The 15323-nt window shown below is 35.7% G+C and overlaps 1 protein-coding gene, 1 long non-coding RNA gene and 1 pseudogene across 2 annotated transcripts; 2 read left to right on the top strand and 1 right to left on the bottom strand.

Annotated features, from left to right (window-relative positions):
• Window positions 1-376: 376 nt before the first annotated feature.
• On the bottom strand, window positions 377-1775 carry LOC117637969. The gene is made up of 2 exons (XR_004587247.1): window positions 1600-1775; window positions 377-905 (listed from the first exon to the last, which is right to left on the bottom strand). It is a non-coding gene; the product is annotated as an uncharacterized LOC117637969 (long non-coding RNA).
• A 929-nt stretch (window positions 1776-2704) lies between these two features.
• Window positions 2705-6078, top strand: LOC117637370 (replication factor C subunit 2). Its single transcript, XM_034372247.1, has 7 exons — window positions 2705-3001; window positions 3676-3782; window positions 3872-3973; window positions 4228-4423; window positions 5289-5417; window positions 5502-5696; window positions 5785-6078. The coding sequence occupies exons 1-7, from the start codon at window positions 2843-2845 to the stop codon at window positions 5893-5895; spliced, it is 999 nt and encodes a 332-aa protein (XP_034228138.1). The 5' UTR covers window positions 2705-2842; the 3' UTR covers window positions 5896-6078.
• A 1245-nt stretch (window positions 6079-7323) lies between these two features.
• Window positions 7324-13984, top strand: LOC117638279 (annotated as a pseudogene).
• The last annotated feature ends 1339 nt before the right edge of the window (window positions 13985-15323 follow it).

Genomic DNA, 15323 nt, shown 5'->3' with positions numbered 1-15323 from the left:
ACTATCAATGCTGCAAGTCTTGACGGACTTGTAAGTTGTAACCTCCAGACTCCAGTGTTGAAACCCCACACATTTCCAATGTTCTGATAGCAAAGATGATAGATCAAATTGGTAAACAGGAATCACTGGTTTGCAGCACTTGCGTGATGCTTGTAGTCACCGACGATGAATGCTAAATTTGGTTAAGTAGGTTGAGTTAAACCTGTGATATACTTGATCTGGAACTACAAACATTGCACCTGCGTTAGCACCATAATGTATACTCAAGCATAAAATTTCATTACTCAGAGGCACAATTATGACTATACTCTGGCAAAATTCATTAGCTTGATAAACAGACTAATTAGCAACTAACAGTGAAATCTTGATACACAGATTGACAGATCATGACAGTAGAATTCAATGTACAAATTGATTCAGGGACCTTTGGTCTGTTTTTGCTTGGCTAAAATGTAGTTCTACAGCATCATAAGAGGGAAAAAAAGGAAAATAAAAAAACAAACCATTTTCCAAACCTACCATTTACTTGCAAGAAAACTCAACAGATCAGAGAATCAGCATATGCATTACTATATATGTCTCACAGAAATATAGAGCATACAACTGAAAACTAATGATCGGATCATCCCTGACAATGACATTTACTTGAATATTGCATACATGAGAGTAACCAGAAACAGCGCGCAAACAACACGCATTCCCTTCTGCAGATGAAGCATCTTTGCCTCAAGTCTTTCCACCCTAGCCTCCACTCGAGTTACCCTTGCTTCCAACATTGCCAGCCGGGCTCCCCACCTTGTCTCCGCTACATCTACGCCTTCTGCAGTACTTTGTACATAATATTCACTCTGAAGTGAATCCTCTTCCCAAGGTTGATAGTTACACATTTCAACAGACCAAAACTCCTGAACAACAGCCCAAAATTCTCCCAGTTAGAAACTTTCAAAGCTAGGTTTCCACCTGGGCAACCATCTTACCTCACACAAATTCAAAGCTATCAATGCTAAAGCAAGATATCAAACAGTTGTGACTAGAATATGCACATAATAATTTCGATAAACTATGAACCTAAAATTTTAAAAAGAACATGACCTTTTGGTAGTGATATGATCAATAAATTCCCCAGGGCCACATCCATGGTGCATCATATGAATGATTTAATACCAAGAAGAAATTTTTAGTAAACACCACAAAAGGCGGGTAGCTAAACCACCCTTGCCATCTGACTAAAACTCACTAAAGCCATCCTTTTGGGTTCAATTACATGTAGGGTTCTTTTCAATATGAGCTAAACTCCATTCAGGAAAAAAAAAATGAAACCATGAACCCAAATTGTTTACATTTCACCATTGCACCTCAAATTTAAATGAGAATAGAAGGTGCTTCAATTAGCATTTATTTATTTATGTTAAACATCTTCTAGTAAACCCATTGCTCAAAGGGGATAAGGGGCATCAAGCAGTTAAGTTTCAGCTTTCTGGGTTTTGGGATTTACAGACTTTCTCAGCTGCAATTCCATTTTCAATCTAATTTCACCTTCATTTGCGAAAGGCCCATATTTTCTACAAGCAAGACAAAATAAAACACAATAAAACATACCTTTGAAGAAACCCAAAAGCGAACAGAAGAGAGTCTCTTGGGGTTGTTACAGCTGAGGCACAGTGTCCTCAATTGTTTTCAGTGTTTCTTACCAATCAAGATTTGAGAGTGGGAAAAATGGACAAACCCGATACCCAGATAGCAATGGGTATTGGCCGGGCCCCATATCTCATCACATTCCAGATATCAGAATTTACACAACAAATACATAATGATGTGAAAAAACAATAGTACATTACATTTAAATAAATAAAAAAATACACTCCATTTTAAAAAGTATTAAAAAGCAAAAAAGAGTGTAAGTAGAGAAAATGAAAGTGGGGAAATCAGCTCCCTTATTTAAATGTAATATACTCCATTTTTCTTAAATGAGGGTAATTTTAATACTTTTAATCAATTTCCCAGGGCCACTTCCTTTTACATTTTCTAACTTACACTCCATTTTTAATATTAAAAGGGGAAAAAAACTTAATTTCTTACTCAATTAAAAAAAAAATTACTGAAAATGGAGTGCAAGTTGGAAAATTAAGTATAAAGAAAAAGAACTAATATAAAAGTGAAGTAAAAAGAAATTGATGTAGAGTAAGGGTACAATGGGAAAGAGAAGGAACAAAATTGATTAAAAAATATTAAAAAGCAAAAGAGAGTGTAAGTGGAGAAAATAGGAGTGAGGAAATCATATCCCTTAAATAATTGAAAAATAAAGAGGATATCTTAAACAGCATAAAATTACCCTCATTTAAGAAAAAATTGCAAAATACAACTAGCAACAAAGATGTAAAACAATAATCTATTCGAATTTATTTCATGTAATGGCTTCAGTCGTAATTGAAAAACCATAAAGTTTTTATTAAAAAAATTGATGAAAGGGTTTAGGGGCTCTTAAATTCATGTATTAAGTTTTTTGAGAAATCAAACCTCGTTTTTATGGAGTGTTTCAAATACTAGCCTAAAAAGGCAAAATACAAATAAATAGCATTTGTAAATATCATTGGTAAAAAAATTGTAACCAAAGAATTGGGGTTGGGTAAACAAATATCAAAAGCACAGGGGTTTTAAACAAATAAATAAGTAGAACAGAGCATAGGCAAAATTGAAATATGACCTTGTCCGGGCCCTTATACATAAACGGCAGAAGGACTATTTTTCTCCTCCAAACCGAAGCAGAGCGGCAAAGAGGGCTGTTCGCTTTGCGACGTTCACCCTGCATTTTTCTCACAGCCAGCAGAAAAACGACAACGCAATGGCGTCGTCTTCTTCTTCTTCGTCATCAGCCTACGACATACCATGGGTGGAGAAGTATAGGCCCAGCAATGTCGCCGACATTGTGGGCAACGAAGACGCCGTGTCTAGGCTCCAGGTCATCGCCCGCGACGGCAACATGCCCAACCTCATCTTGGACGTACGTAGCTCTCTCACTCACTTGCGCACAAACCCAACACATCAGTTTCACTAAACCCTAAACCCTAAACCTTAGGGGAATATTCAATATATAATCTGATTGTGTAAAAGTTTTAGCATTTGTTGATTGGAAATTGTAAAATTTTGATAAAATTTTGAAATGTTTGAAAGAAGATTGGTAAAAGTTTGTTGCTTGTGCTCTCACATTCCATGGGTATTCATAGGTTTGAAATTGGGGAAAAGTTTGTTGCCTGCTCAATAAGTGTGAACCAAGTAGGCTTATTGGAATTTCGAAGCGAGCTTATTAGAATTTGGATCAATTTAATGAACTTTTTATATTAATGCGTAGTGGAAGTGAAGTATATGTTAGAGGCAACTTCGGTGATTTTAAGAGCCTAGGTCCACAGAAACTTGCGGCCCTTATATTTAACATGGGAATTGCTTACAAGAGGGGTTGAAGTGTTAAAACTTGTGTCTTATCTTATGGGTTATCTTGTTCGGTATTTCGAAAAATGAAAAGATTTCTTCATACTAAAAGCTGTTAGACTCGGTCGAGGGGGGTGTTTTGTGTTTGGGGTACAGACTCTTATTAAGCAAAAAGACTAAGTTGGAAGGTTTCAGTTGCATCAAGTCACTGGACCTATGCCTCTACTGATCACTGTTTATTGTTTTCAGGGTCCTCCTGGAACTGGTAAGACCACTAGTATACTCGCTCTTGCGCATGAGCTCTTGGGACCAAATTATAAGGAGGCTGTTTTAGAGCTGAATGCATCAGACGACAGGTGAGTACATTTATAGTATTTATTGAATTCAATTTATAAAAAATTATTGGTATTTATCATAAACTAATTATTGTTGCTTTCTTGTCTAGGGGAATAGATGTTGTGAGGAACAAAATTAAAATGTTTGCTCAAAAGAAAGTCACATTGCCTCCTGGGCGGCATAAAGTTGTCATCTTGGATGAAGCTGACAGGTAATCCTGATAATATTGTCCCATGAAAGTAATGTGCAACAAACTGCAAACTGCCCTTATCCATCTCCCTATGTGTTTTTACTTTTTGGTGCATGACTGTTCATTCTTTGGTATATCTCTTTCATCCCAAGACACATATATCTCTCTATTTTTTTTTATACAACATCCTTATTTACATTACTTTATCTAAATTAATTTTTGTTTTGGACGGTGGGTTTTGGAAATTATTTGGCTGTGTATTGTACACAATTCAGTATGACATCTGGAGCACAACAAGCTTTGAGGCGGACAATGGAAATATATTCAAATTCCACTCGTTTTGCTCTTGCGTGCAATGTATCTTCCAAAATTATTGAGCCTATTCAGAGTAGATGTGCCCTTGTCCGATTTTCTAGATTATCCGATCAGGAGATACTTGGTCGCCTAATGATAGTGGTTCAAGCTGAAAAGGTAAAGAAATTTATTTACATTGTAATGTCTATTCTGCATACTGTCATCAATTAGCTTCAAAGGAATGATAATCACCAAATATATTGGTAGATTGGTTCAACTTTACTTTACTATTAGGTTGGAAGAAAAAAAAATTATGTCGCCACTAGTTTATCCGACAGAGTATATTCTTTTATTCTCTGTCACATTCCAGCTTTCACATTTATTCAATTTTTTCTTTAATACTATCTGTTCAGCCTCATTTATGTGCCCCACTACTGCCAGAGCCTGAAACACCGACCTTGCCTAGCTAGTTTTGTTTGTCAGAATGTTTTTCATTTACTCAGTAAACTGATGTGGGTATGTGGTCTCTTGATCCTTCCTTCTGTCGGTGTGTCACACTTGCAGCACAACATGGTAACATGTCTTAATGCATGTGTTTGTGGTATCATGCCCAAAGAACGGAAGAAAAAACCTTGCAACTTCTGTTGGTTGTCTTTCTAAATTCTATAAGTGCTTGCACAGTAGTGATTTTATAGGTTGACATTTCATTGGCCTCTTAATTGATGTCACCCCAAGAACTGAGGTTTGAGAAGATATTTGATAGTTATGCCTTTAGATGAAGCTTAGATGAAGCTTAATAATGTATCTCTATGCTTGGGCTTAGAGGTTTTTATTTCCAAGGGATTCAACGTACTTTCTAGACCGCATGCCTAACGTATTGAGACTCGCTTTAATCTTGAGGCTTATGCCAAGTTATTGGTTATTAACAATGATAAAAGTTCAAAAAGAAGTTGCTTCACTAATCGACCGTTGCCATGTATATAAACATTGTTTTGAAAACTTTAGTTTGTGTATAATTCATCTGTGTTTGTTATAAATGAAGGTTCCCTATGTTCCAGAAGGTCTTGAAGCCATTATTTTCACTGCTGATGGTGATATGAGGCAGGCACTGAATAACCTGCAAGCTACAAACAGTGGATTCCGGTTTGTCAACCAAGAAAATGTTTTCAAGGTCATATTTTTAATGAATGTCTTGATATGCTCATTTGTTTCGTATGTTATTTGGTAGTTCTCTAAGATGTTTATTGTTTTTCAGGTCTGTGACCAGCCTCATCCATTGCATGTAAAGAATATGGTGTGCAATGTGCTTGAAGGGAAATTTGATGATGCTTGTTCAGGTCTCAAGCAGCTCTATGATTTGGGCTACTCCCCAACTGACATAATCACTACCTTTTTCCGTATCATAAAGAATTATGATATGGCTGAGTATTTGAAATTGGAATTCATGAAGGTATGTATGTACACTATTCGAAGATTTTTCTCTCATTCTCTGTGAGATCTTGTCGCTTCACAAGCCTTTTACTTGTGCGAGTTTGCAGGAAACAGGTTTTGCTCACATGAGAATCTGTGATGGAGTTGGCTCCTACCTTCAGCTGTGTGGTCTTCTGGCTAAGCTTTCCCTAATTCGTGAGACGGCTAAAGCGACATAAAATGTTTTAACTACCGCTAGATATGTGATGTTTTATGGTGAATATCCTGTTGTACTGCACTTCATCCTTTGTTTTGTCAGGAGAAATGGATGGTCACTTTTAAGTGCAAGTTATTTGTGTTGTCTAAGCTCTCCAAATGGTTCTCTGTTGTAATTTTTAATTTTTTAATTTTTTGATTTTTAATTTGCTGTGTCTACGAATCACTGGACGAGCAGGGACCTGCCATGTGTCCCCACCAAACAAAGGAAGCTATCAGGTGCGGAGAGGTGTACTACCTTGCGGCCATTGGTTCAAAGCAAGTTGTGAAGCAGGGAACGGTTGGCTGCTTAATTCATGACTTTATTTAATTATTTTCGCAACTTGCATACGTAGGTAGGCCAACTCCATTATGTAGTGAGGGCCTAAGGCCCTAGATGAGGATCTCTTAATTGTTGGATCAAATTAACCAATTTGATCTAGCGATTAAGGGATAGGATCTTATTTAAAGCCCTCACTATACAATTCTTGCTCTGTCACCAGCGTCACAAGCGAACGAATGGTTTCCTGGCTTGATTTAAGCCCAACCGTTGGATGCATCTTGTTCATTCTTGACTATATACCGCATGCCCACTCAATGTGACCAGCACCCACGTCAAAATATTATGAGTCTACCGTATCTTAACTATCTAACAAAGGAGATGTTCTTTGCCACTGCCTACTTAACTATATGAATCAATTAAAGAACACAATGCCCTTGCTGTACTTATAGTCTCTTGCCAAAAAGAAAAGAAAAAAAAAAAAAGATTAGCAAGTTTCTTATACAAGTCCGAACATAATTATCCGTTATAAAATATCAACTTTTTGATTTAGGGCGAGATTAGTGAGATTATATTTAAGAAATTAAGACATAATTATGATATTATGATTGCCGAAACTAACATGTGTTCACTTTTATGAATGTTGGTAGACTCAATGTGGTGCACAAGCACAACTACATTCACGTGTCATATACATTCTAAAGTATAACTTAGCTTCATATGTAACTCTCTAAAAAGAGGAGATTCTCCTTTTCACCTTCTTGCTAAACGTGATATATAATGGAAGAAGAAAATGCACTATGAATCTATGATGCAGTATGATGTACATGTACACATTTTATATATTTTAATGCATTTCAAAGTCAATTCTCAATTTCTCAGGTTTTCCCATGTGTTTTAATAAAAAGGAAAAAAAAAAAAAAAAAACAAACCAAAAAGGTTTTCCCATGTCCCTGCCCACGTGGAGGGGCATAAAAATACAACAATGACTTTATAACTAGAAACGACGTCGTTGTATGATCCAACACTCATTTGAGAAAGGAAACCGTTGGCCTCAGTTTTTCAAAAACGTCTGCCCGCGCGCCCCAACAACCGCTCTTCTTCTCAGTCACTCAGCTTCCGAAGCCAAATTTCATTCAAAGAAATCAAAAAGGGAAATGAGAAACCAAACTCCAAAATTAGGGCACACGACCCTCCTCTTCCTTCTCTGTTTCATGGGGATTTTCACTCCACACGACGTCGTTGCAGTTCAGATTCTTTCGAAATCGAAGCAAGATAAGTGCGAGAAGAATTCCGCTTCTGGAAACTTGAATTGCACCAAGAAGATCGTCCTCAACATGGCCGTTCCTAGTGGCACGGTAAACGACCAACTCACCATCACTAATTTCACTGCTTGAAAATTAAGCAGGTAATGATTGTGAGATGTTCGATGAAATTACAGAGCGGCGGAGAGGCATCGATTGTTGCTGAAATCGTTGAGGTAGAGGAGAATTCAAGTTAAAAGATGCAAACTTTTCGAATACCCCCTGTTCTGATCTTCAACAAGTCCACGGCTTATGCCTTGTATGAGCTTACGTACATACGAGTAGGGCTACTGAAACTTTCTTGTTAACTTCTTACTCGGTACTTTTCGATTTTGATGTATGTTTTAATTGGCACTTGTAAAATTTGTATGGGATGTTGCCTATAAGCCGGAAGAGTACTGTGTTAAGACCCGCAAATGTCAGCCAGATGCAGATGCAAAAGTTGTGAAGATATGTGAGAGGCAAACAATCTTTTAGCCTTTATTTTTATTTTTTTCTCTTCACTTTCTTACTTTACTGGTTTTAAATTTTTAAAATTTATTTTCATTGTGTTGAGCTTTTGATTGGTACAAGGGAAAGGGTTCTTATAGTTTATTGCCTCATGCCAGTATAGGGATTTTACCTTTGGGATTATACATTTTAAGAGTAACATGGTAGCTACAAGTAGGACCATAGCTTGTGTCCATTTGTCGATCGGGTGAAAATATTGGACCAAAAACTTGGTTACAAAAGAAGACAGAATATAAAGGTGATGACTGCTTAACCATGTTTACTTTGGTAGCCATGTGAAATGAGTTTGCTTTACTTCTTTTACTCCTCGAAACTCTGAGTTTGCTCATACACCTTCTTGCCAGTCCTAGTCGTTATTGATGCCAATTTACCTCAAAGTGTGGTTTTAGAAATTTTCATTGTGAGGTAGATTCTTATGTTTATCTCACCAAGTAAAGGACATTATATTTGTTTTACGGTGCCTAGATGTCAAAAAGATCACTAGAAATGTACTTATTTTGTATAGATAGAACCTATTAAAAAAAATTATCGGTTTGGTCACTTCAGATTTTTGAATGCTTAGTTGGACACTTAGTTACATGAAGACTTAGTGTGAAGGAAGGTTCAAGACCTTCATCATATATGGTAGATTTTTTATGTTCAATATATGCAAGAAACAACCTCTTCAATTTCGATATTATGAAACTCAAATTTAACCCTAATCTTATTGTGGTCAATGATGTCAGAAGTGTGTTTCTGGAAGTAGCTGCAGTAGCCTTATTTTAATTATCTGTTTAAATTTAGTTTCATTAACTAACGTGCTGAGACCAAAAAAACAAAAAAAAAAAAAAAAAAAAAAAAAAAAAAAAAAGAAAGTCTTTCATTTAGATAGGGGTGTATTTTGCACTCATAGACAAACATCATATTCTTTACCATGTTTATAAAAATGAGCAGTGGACTTCTGTTGCATTTTCAGTAGGTTACGAGATGAAAACAGTCGCATTATTGAGCACACTGAAGTGGCATTTCTACAATCTTGAGTATATGTACTTCCAGAGTTATCATTCTCTTTTTGTACAAGTAGAAATTTTGAGTCTTTGATAGCAGTTTATTTATTTGTTTCCTAAAATTTTATTTGTGATTTTAGTTGCATTATGCATAGTAAAACATCATTTACCATTCAAACCCTAGAACTTGAACAAAGTATTCGCCATGGTTTCAGTCAATTGTTTTTTGAACGAACTTGTTTATCTTTGACAGATGCATGGTGTCATGTGATGCTTGGTATGTGTGAAATCTCATGAAACTTACCCATCATTTTCATATTCAAATCTGCCATAATCGAGTTGATGAATTTCCTCATAATCAATGCTTTTGATGTGGCATAAAATTGTCTACAATACCTATGCAGCAGTGATCTCAATCTCTATTTATTAAGTGTGCAGCAAAGTTAGCTCTCAATCAGTGGTCACTGTTTCTTATAGGGTCAGTTGTTGGTTGATTGCATATGGTTATTTTCTCTGATTACTTACACTTCTATTGCTATTTGGCTTATGTTCTAAGGTCACTCACAATTTATTAGTATATTGCTCTTCTTGAATTGATGTTGAAAATGTCCAAAGTTATATGTTCAGTAGTCTACTGATGCGAAACAGTTATTATTTATCATAGATTTTTTTAAATCAGTTTGTGTTGTGATGTATTATTTTATTCCATTTTGTCTGTTATGTTCTGCGTAGCCAATCTGCTGTCCTTGTGGGCCTCAGCGGCGGGTACCTTCATCATGTGGAAATGTGTGTAAGTGCATTTTAGCTTGTTTACATTTTCTTAAATTTTACTTGCACAATGCCTCTTGCCATCTCGAAGTATTGAATTTGGGACTTTATTTTGTTAGTTGATAAGTTGATGTAAGGAAAAGCAAATACTGCCCATTGTGTCCGTTTCCGGGTGATTGGTAAGGTCCTTGCTTTAAGTTCTAAGTTCTTCATCGTGCTTATGTTTTTCTTGAAAGGTTCATAATTGATTTTTGATAAGTTCCAGCCAACATGGCATAGCTCTCTGGTTTGTAGAAATTTATGAGGCTATGTCATTTTCCGTGGTAGCAGTTGTGTAAAATTTTCTTTTTCTCATATTCTTTTTGTTTTATTTTCAATATCTTAAGTTTTCATATAGAGATCATATCCATCAATTTTCATGAATTGGTGAAATATGATACATTTTTACTGTCAGATAATCTTATCAAATTTAAATGTGAAGAAGCTTGTTTTTTCTTTTCTTCTGGGAGTTAAGAAGGTCGAACTAAGATTACTAAAAGTCCGATATTGTTTTGCTTGAAATAATTGTTTATGTTTGGTAACATAAGTGATGGAGGCTACAACTTAAAAACAAACCTTTATGGCCAATATATATCCTTTCTGATGTTCTTGTTTAATTGCTTGTTACTCATTACAATCTGATTCAGTCTTGTAACATGTGTTTGAAAATCTTGTCTTGTTCCTGTGGTGAAAAGTTAGAGCATGTTACTGCTCTGCTGAAAATTAGAGCTCATTTAATGCTGAAGTAATTACATACAATTTTCCTTTCCCGTGGAATGAAGTTCCCTTTTCCCTTTTACTTTACAGCACTTCATCCTCTTATCTTGCTGCACTTCATCCTCTTATCTTGCTCTTAGTAATGCTATTTCATAACTAAGATTTATGGATACTTTATTTGCCACCAGGAAGTGCTTGTTGGTCTTGAGAATAGAACAGCGATATCCAATGATAATGTTTTATGAGTTAATCTTATTCGAGATTTTGTTGGATACACAAATATACCATCATTTGAGGATTTCTACCTTGTAATTCCGAAGCAGGTATGCATGCTCCACCAATGTCATTTCCGTTAGTACCATTGGCATATGTGCTTTAAACTATGTATTTCTTACGGGAAGTCATTAGTCACAGCTATTCTGTATGCTAATGGTTTTGCAAAAGAGAATGTAATAGGTCAAAAGTTTACTACAATATTTGCACTATGTTTGGATGGTAGTGTTGGTCTGAGGTTCCAATATCACTCATTGGTTTGCATTCGTATTTTATATAAGAGTGATTCTTCAAAGCATCTGCTATGAGACTATGATAATGTTAAAGTTACTATAAAAGATCAAGCTGATCGGTTAATTTTTCTTTATAAACACCCATGCAGTATTTGTTATTTTCCTCTATTGCTGAGAGTTTCCTTTTCCTTTTGTGGAAGGGAGGTCCTGGTCAACCCCAGAAATTGGGGAGAAACTTTTCTATGTGGATGCTGCTAGAGAAAGGTTTTCTTTAGATGGTGTTGAATGCAATAAAATTGGTGTCAGTTATGAGGCTTTCAATGGGCAGCCAAACCTTTGCTCTTCACCATTCTCGAGTTGCTTGCATAATCAATTATGGAATTTCTGGGAGGTTTGTATATCCAGCCTGAAAGTTGTATCTTATCTAGTGCATGCTTCTCTTTTTGGTTTCATTTGTCTATGCAGCCTGAAACTGAAAGTTATCTTCTCTAGTGTATGCTTCTCATTTTGGTGTTTTCTAATTTTTGTTGAATGTATTGCTATAGTTACGCATTGCTGACATTGGTATTCTGAAAGTTCCATACTTGCTATCATATATCTTTGGTAGAAAGGCAGGAGTGTCTTTCCTTTTGTACAATGAGATATTTCGGAGGACTGTGGTTGTTTTCTACTTGGTGCATCGTTATTTTATAGTTGATGTGAAAACTGAGGAAAAAGTTTCTTCTTTCTGACAGGCTGACCAGAACCGAATTGAAAGGAATCAGTTGCCACTATGGTGTGGAGAGAAGGTTTGAAAGGATAAACCAGCATCCAGATGTCTCAGAAATTTTATAAGTACATTCACAATGATATCTATTGCCAGGATTTATTTATCATTTCTGATTGGATGCAGAATGCAGGAACTCATTCGTTATCCATAGGAATCACTGAAGTTATTAATACTAATCTCTTGATAGAACTGAGTGCTGATGATGTAGAATATGTCTACCAAAGGTTAGTATTTTTGGGCTACTGTATTTTTGTATTGATCAAAAGCCATGAACATCGACTCCCTACAATGAGTATGCTTGAGCACATTTGAAATAACTGTTTCATGTATGGGCTATTCATTTTTAAGGTTTTTAATTATTTCCTTAAGCACTCTTACTGATTTGATTTTCAGGAATTTATTTGTTAAGTTGAGATGAACTTGGAAACCAAAGATGCCATTGCTCCTTTTTATATTTTATTTTTTAAGCTAAGTCATCACTGATATGCTGAAAACTGCGGTTAAGCCAAGTCACTCATGTAATTGATGGAAATAAGCAAAGATGGAAGTAGTTGTAAACATTGTATCTTATCTCTGTTTGCCAGAGGTCCTGAGGGAGGCACCTTTATGTGTCTCACTATCATCAACTCTTTGCCTCTCCACGTACATGATGGGGCTGCATGTGAGGGAGGGTATTCACTTGATACACTTGATATGCATTGTTGGTCCATTCTCTAAGACCTTAAACTTTTTAAATTTAGTAGTTATTCGTCCCCTATTCCTGTAACTGAGAAGCCTCAATCTCCGCCAACCTTACTCTCTCTCTATAAAAAAGGCCCTTTCCCCTTAGTGTAATAATTAAAGTTTTTCTTCGCTTCAAACATCTAGAACCAAATAACCAATATTTTTAAGCTTCGTATAACTTTTTGGTCCTCGTGAAATTTCACTTAATGCTGAAGCTGTTATATGCATTTGTAGGAGTCTTGGGAAAATCGTAAGTATCAATGGCCCAACCTTTGAGGCCCTTACTCAATTTGGAACTGCGACAATCACAACAACGAATACTGGTGAAGTGGAAGCATCATATACTTAACGGTACCTTATTGACTCTTCTTAACTTTTGAATATAGATTTTAATGGATTATTCTCTTTTCCTTATCTTCTTTTTCTTTGATGTTTGGATTTATCCAACTTAAGATGCTAGAGTTAACATGCTCTTTTTGAAAATGCAAAACTGTTGGTCTATTCACTATAGATGTTTTGACAGTTTGGATGGTTAGTGAAGCGGCAAATGAACTTAGAGACAGGGTTCATGCTTAAATTTTGTTGTGATTATTGCACATGAAATATTTGTGTCTACAACTTCAGTGTGTAGTTTCAGATGTTATGAATTTTCCCGGCCATGGATGTACTCTTTTCCCTACTGCTTATTTATTGAGTTTTAAATATGATGATTATGTTTTAACAAATGATACTGTTTTTCAGGAAAAAATCTTTATTATGAAGCCAAAAGAAACAACTCCTCGAGCCTTCAAACTTTACCCAGCAACTGATCAAGCTGCAAAATATGTTTGCGCAGGTAAGCTGAGACATGGTTCAGACAGGTAATGAAATGGCCCAAAGTATTAATGGTAGGACTAACTTTTTGAGTTTGAATGCAGCTATACTAAAGGACTTTGATTATAAAGAAGTAGATAGAGCTGAGTGCCAATTTTCTACAACATCTACTGTGCTTGATAATGGATCACAGGTTTAGTCATAACGATGTTGTACCCTGTAAATCTTCATTCCTTACAGAAGAAAGTTAAGAAGCTGAAGTCCATTGTATGAGGCAGTTTAGATCTATTAAGATCAGCATGATTTCTTTAAGTCTGGATTAAAGACAACTGAGAAATGATACTTTTGAAGTAAAATTAATGTTGTGGTAATTGATTTATATGATGAATGAACCTCTGAAGTCATTAATTTCTGCAGGGTAATCCTTTTAATCCACCAAAGGCAGCCTCAACCGGTTTCTTTGACTCTATTGAAAGTAATTGGAGCAATCTGTGGAATATGTTGGTAGATTTCGTCACTGGAAAAACTTCCAGGTACTTGCCTGGTTCAATACCGGATACGGCCAGAAACAAGAAAGGAGACTAACAAAAGATTATTCATAGTGACCAGACCAGACCAGACACAACCAAGTGAAGCAAGGGTGAATTTGGTATGTTAATCTTCATGCTAAACAGAGAGAGTACTGGCACTTAAAGTTTTATACTCTTTCAGTGAAATTTCTTTTCCTGTTTATATCTATTATCTTTGGGTGGTGGGGGAATCTAAATGTAAAGATCTTGGAGAGGTAGAGCCAGAGCCGGTCCTGGGTTTTCTAAGGCCCAGGGCAAATTTTCTCAAGTGTGCCCCTTTATACAAATTAAACACTAAAAAAAATTTTAAATTTTTTTTTTAACTAATTAATTTTATTAAAATTATAAGAATTTACAAAAGATAAGGAAGAACACTTTGGTGCCTCATTAGAACCTTGTTTGGGGAAACCCAATGGGATAAAACTCCAAACAAAAGAAAAAGAGTATCCCGCATTGTAAACATTGTATTCAAAAACAAAAACCACATATTTGAGTCTACATGCTTCCTTCCCAATCTCCGTATGCATTTCTTGATTTGATCAATCTTCTTTTCATCCTCCACCATGGATCAAGACTATCCCAAACTCGTGGATCATAAATGTTCAAATCAAATCTTGTTACGGGACATTCATTTTCATGGCAAGATTCGTCAATATTTTCATTTTCATCATGGAAAAGTTCATCAGTATTTTCATTTTCATCTAGATCACCAACTTCTTCATTCACATTATTCTCATTTTCTGCTAATTCTTCCAATTGAATTGGTTGTTCATATTCATTTGGTAAATCTTCATCTAAATTTTCAAGTGAAGCATTGGTTTGTTTAACAAAATATCTAAATTTCTTCTTCTTTTTATGGCTAAGAAGGTCTGTTGATTACTTGATTTCCCCATATTTTGTCGATCCTTATTTTATATTATATTATATAATAAATAAATAATAATTGACTTTGCTACCTTCCTCAATATGTTTCTTGAGATTGAGAATATTAAAAATGATTGAAGATTGATTTGGCTTCCTCTTTGGTACAAGTACGGTTTGGCTTCTCTCTTTTATTATTATTATTTTTATACACACATATACATAGGCTTTAAAAAAAATTTTTGGGCCCTCCTTAGCTTTGGACCCTGGGCTGTTGCCCTGGTAGCCTTGGCCCAAGGCCGGCTCTAGGTGGAGCCTATTGAGCGACGACATTTTCATCCACATTGTGTGCTTAGAGAGGTGGGGCCTCTCGAGCGACGAGGTCAGTTGCTAAAACAGGTTTTGTAATATTGTTTATTTTTGGGATATTTTGGAAAAGGCCAAAGGTGAGAGAAATATTTTTAAAAGAAGCCAACATGGACAAAAATGCCCTTATTATTTTTGGATTTCCTAAGCAATCCTTTACATTTGCAAGTCTTTGGTTTGAAAGTTGAGGGTTTTTCTGTT

This window comes from Prunus dulcis, chromosome 8, assembly GCF_902201215.1.
Source record: "Prunus dulcis chromosome 8, ALMONDv2, whole genome shotgun sequence".
Taxonomy (NCBI): Eukaryota; Viridiplantae; Streptophyta; class Magnoliopsida; order Rosales; family Rosaceae; genus Prunus; species Prunus dulcis.
Note: the sequence above shows the minus strand (reverse complement) of the source record. Positions and strands in the feature narration are given on the sequence as shown.

Excerpts from the sequence above, each read along its gene's own strand:
- LOC117637370 (XM_034372247.1), top strand. The coding sequence starts at position 2,843 with ATGGCGTCGTCTTCTTCTTCTTCGTCATCAGCCTACGACATACCATGG. Across the intron at positions 3,002-3,675 it reads TGCCCAACCTCATCTTGGAC|GGTCCTCCTGGAACTGGTAA; the intron begins GTACGTAGCTCT and ends TATTGTTTTCAG. Across the intron at positions 3,974-4,227 it reads ATCTTGGATGAAGCTGACAG|TATGACATCTGGAGCACAAC; the intron begins GTAATCCTGATA and ends TACACAATTCAG.